The 2,199-nt window shown below is 41.1% G+C and overlaps 1 protein-coding gene across 1 annotated transcript in view; it reads left to right on the forward strand.

Moving 5' to 3' along the window:
- Positions 1-396: 396 nt before the first annotated feature.
- Positions 397-2,199, forward strand: part of LOC107578642 (DNA-binding protein RFX2-like) — a gene marked incomplete at its 5' end in the record, with an annotated part of 6,328 nt that continues 4,525 nt past the window's right edge. Inside the window, 2 exons of the mRNA XM_016264583.1 lie at positions 397-476; positions 951-1,215. Of these exons, the coding sequence (XP_016120069.1) occupies positions 397-476; positions 951-1,215 (345 nt within the window). The remainder of the gene's footprint in view (positions 477-950; positions 1,216-2,199) is intronic.

Raw genomic sequence — 2,199 nt, forward strand, 5'->3', positions numbered from 1 at the left:
AATCAAGCCCTGCATGCTCACTGCACATCCTGAGGACCCACAACATCTCTGGCTTATCTTTTGCCTCTCTACATATCTCTTTCGCGACTGTCTTTGTCTTTCCATCACGCTCTCTCTCTCCCAGCATACTGTCAGAACCTCGAAACGCAGATATGCTTTACTTTCACGTATGTTACGCTTGGGCTGTTGAGCCTAATATGTTAATAAGTAGTTTCCCGGCTCGACGGGGCGTCTCTGATTGTTGAGGTGAAGCTTTGTGCTCACTGCCCCCTACTGCCTGCAGCCTGCATACAGCTGTTCATCTCATTTCCCTTACAGAGTCTGCATTAGCACATCTCAGAACTCATGTGGTGGTTATTTAGCACCAGTTTGATCCGTATTTGTATGTGTTTGAAGGTCCAACAGGTTCAGCATGTGTACCAGTCCCAGGTGCAGTACGTGGAGGGAGCTGAGGCCGTCTACCCCAATGGCACAATGTAAGCACATATCAATCTGTTAAAACAATCTGTCAAACCTGTTTTCAGTTGTTCACTTTGTGCAGGCAGCTGAGGGTGCCCCATTGATGTCAAAACATTTTTCAGGCCCTATTTTGTACCTATTTTTTTTAATATGGAGTTTAATAATGACTGGCTGTGTGTTGTAATATCTAGTCTGAAGACTATATCAATATTGAAAACCCTAGCAGCTTTCTGTCTATTTTTGTGAATGTTCATGTCCACTGTGTAGTTAATTAGCTAATTAAATATTGACAAATTAGCTAATATTAATGCTCCAAAATTGTATATAATATGGCCTCTTTAACTGGTCATGAAAGATGCCTATTCAGGATATAGATGGAGGCCAGATTAAATCCAACGTCTGTTAAAGACTGTCGAAAAATCAAAAGATGCTCTTTAAAAGTTAAAATTACGTGAAACACTAAACATTACTGTCTTTATCTCTTCCTTCAGTCGTACTGCATACTCGTACAACCCAGAGTCCCAGCTGTATGGACAGGGCAGTGGAAGCACCTATTTCGACTCTCAAGCAGGTGGTACTCAGGTTACCACTGTTGTCTCTTCTGCTGGCGGAGTGCCCACTCACAGCATGGTGGGAATCGCCATGGACATGGGCAGCAGTCACATCATTTCCAGCGGCAGTGCCTACTTGATCCATGGCGGGATGGAGAGCGGCCGCCACCACACCTCTCACTCCTCACGCTCTTCATCCGCAATGGTATGGTTCGCTGTGCTGAAATCCTTCAAGACTGGTCCACTACTGACATGGGAGGGGCGTTTTTAGACTTAGAAAGCTGTGGTTTTGGAAATGTAAGCATAGTCTAATAACACTATTTTATTGTTTAGATGATGTGTAACTGGAATGTACTTTTCATGTCTTTTAACACCGAAAAAAACATTCAACCCATCCCTCATTTTATAAAATCCAACAAAAATTGTGTTTAAAATAATTACACTAGCAAAGAAAGTCTATGGGGCACTGCATTGCAGCAGAGTAAACTTAAATACATGCATTTTAAGTATAGTCACAAAAACTAAACATTAATATGAGACTAGATTTATAAAATCACATACAATTATATTCAATATTTTAACTGCAAGGATACCAGAATGAAACAGTTTATGCAGAGAATTAAGTCAGTAAAGCATAACTAGAAGTTTATCCGCCTTGAAAAGTAGCTAAATGTATAATCTAGGCAAATTTATATCTGAAAGAAAGAAATAATACCACTGCAACATAAATATACAGGCTGCATTTCTGCATCTCCTCTAGAATTGCTTCTTTTTTTACAAACTGAAGGATGAGTCAAAATGACTTTCTGTGGTAATCCGCAATATGTCACAGATGATGTTGACGGAGCTCAATTTACAGTACATTCCTTAAGACGAAAGTGTTTTGCTTTTATGTGCATTTCTCAAACAGTAACGTCACAGATTAATCATGCAAACACATTTTTTCCCTTACCAATACTCTGTAGAGAAGAGATGACACACACTGTCATCAGAGTGTAGCTTTTTTCCACAGTGTGCTAGTTTATGAGGTAGGCTGGGAGCAGGGACAGGGCTTAAGGAGGCGACTGCCTCTAAATAATCCAGCTCTGCCTTGTTTTATCAGTTTTCACAGCCACTTGAGTGGCCTCTGAAACAAAGCAACCCCTGGGGCTCATTACCATTTGGCCAAGGGCCCTCGGGAGCCTTTTAA

The sequence above is a fragment of the Sinocyclocheilus grahami genome, unplaced genomic scaffold, assembly GCF_001515645.1.
Source record: "Sinocyclocheilus grahami isolate Dianchi unplaced genomic scaffold, SAMN03320097.WGS_v1.1 scaffold11289.1, whole genome shotgun sequence".
Classification (NCBI taxonomy): domain Eukaryota; kingdom Metazoa; phylum Chordata; class Actinopteri; order Cypriniformes; family Cyprinidae; genus Sinocyclocheilus; species Sinocyclocheilus grahami.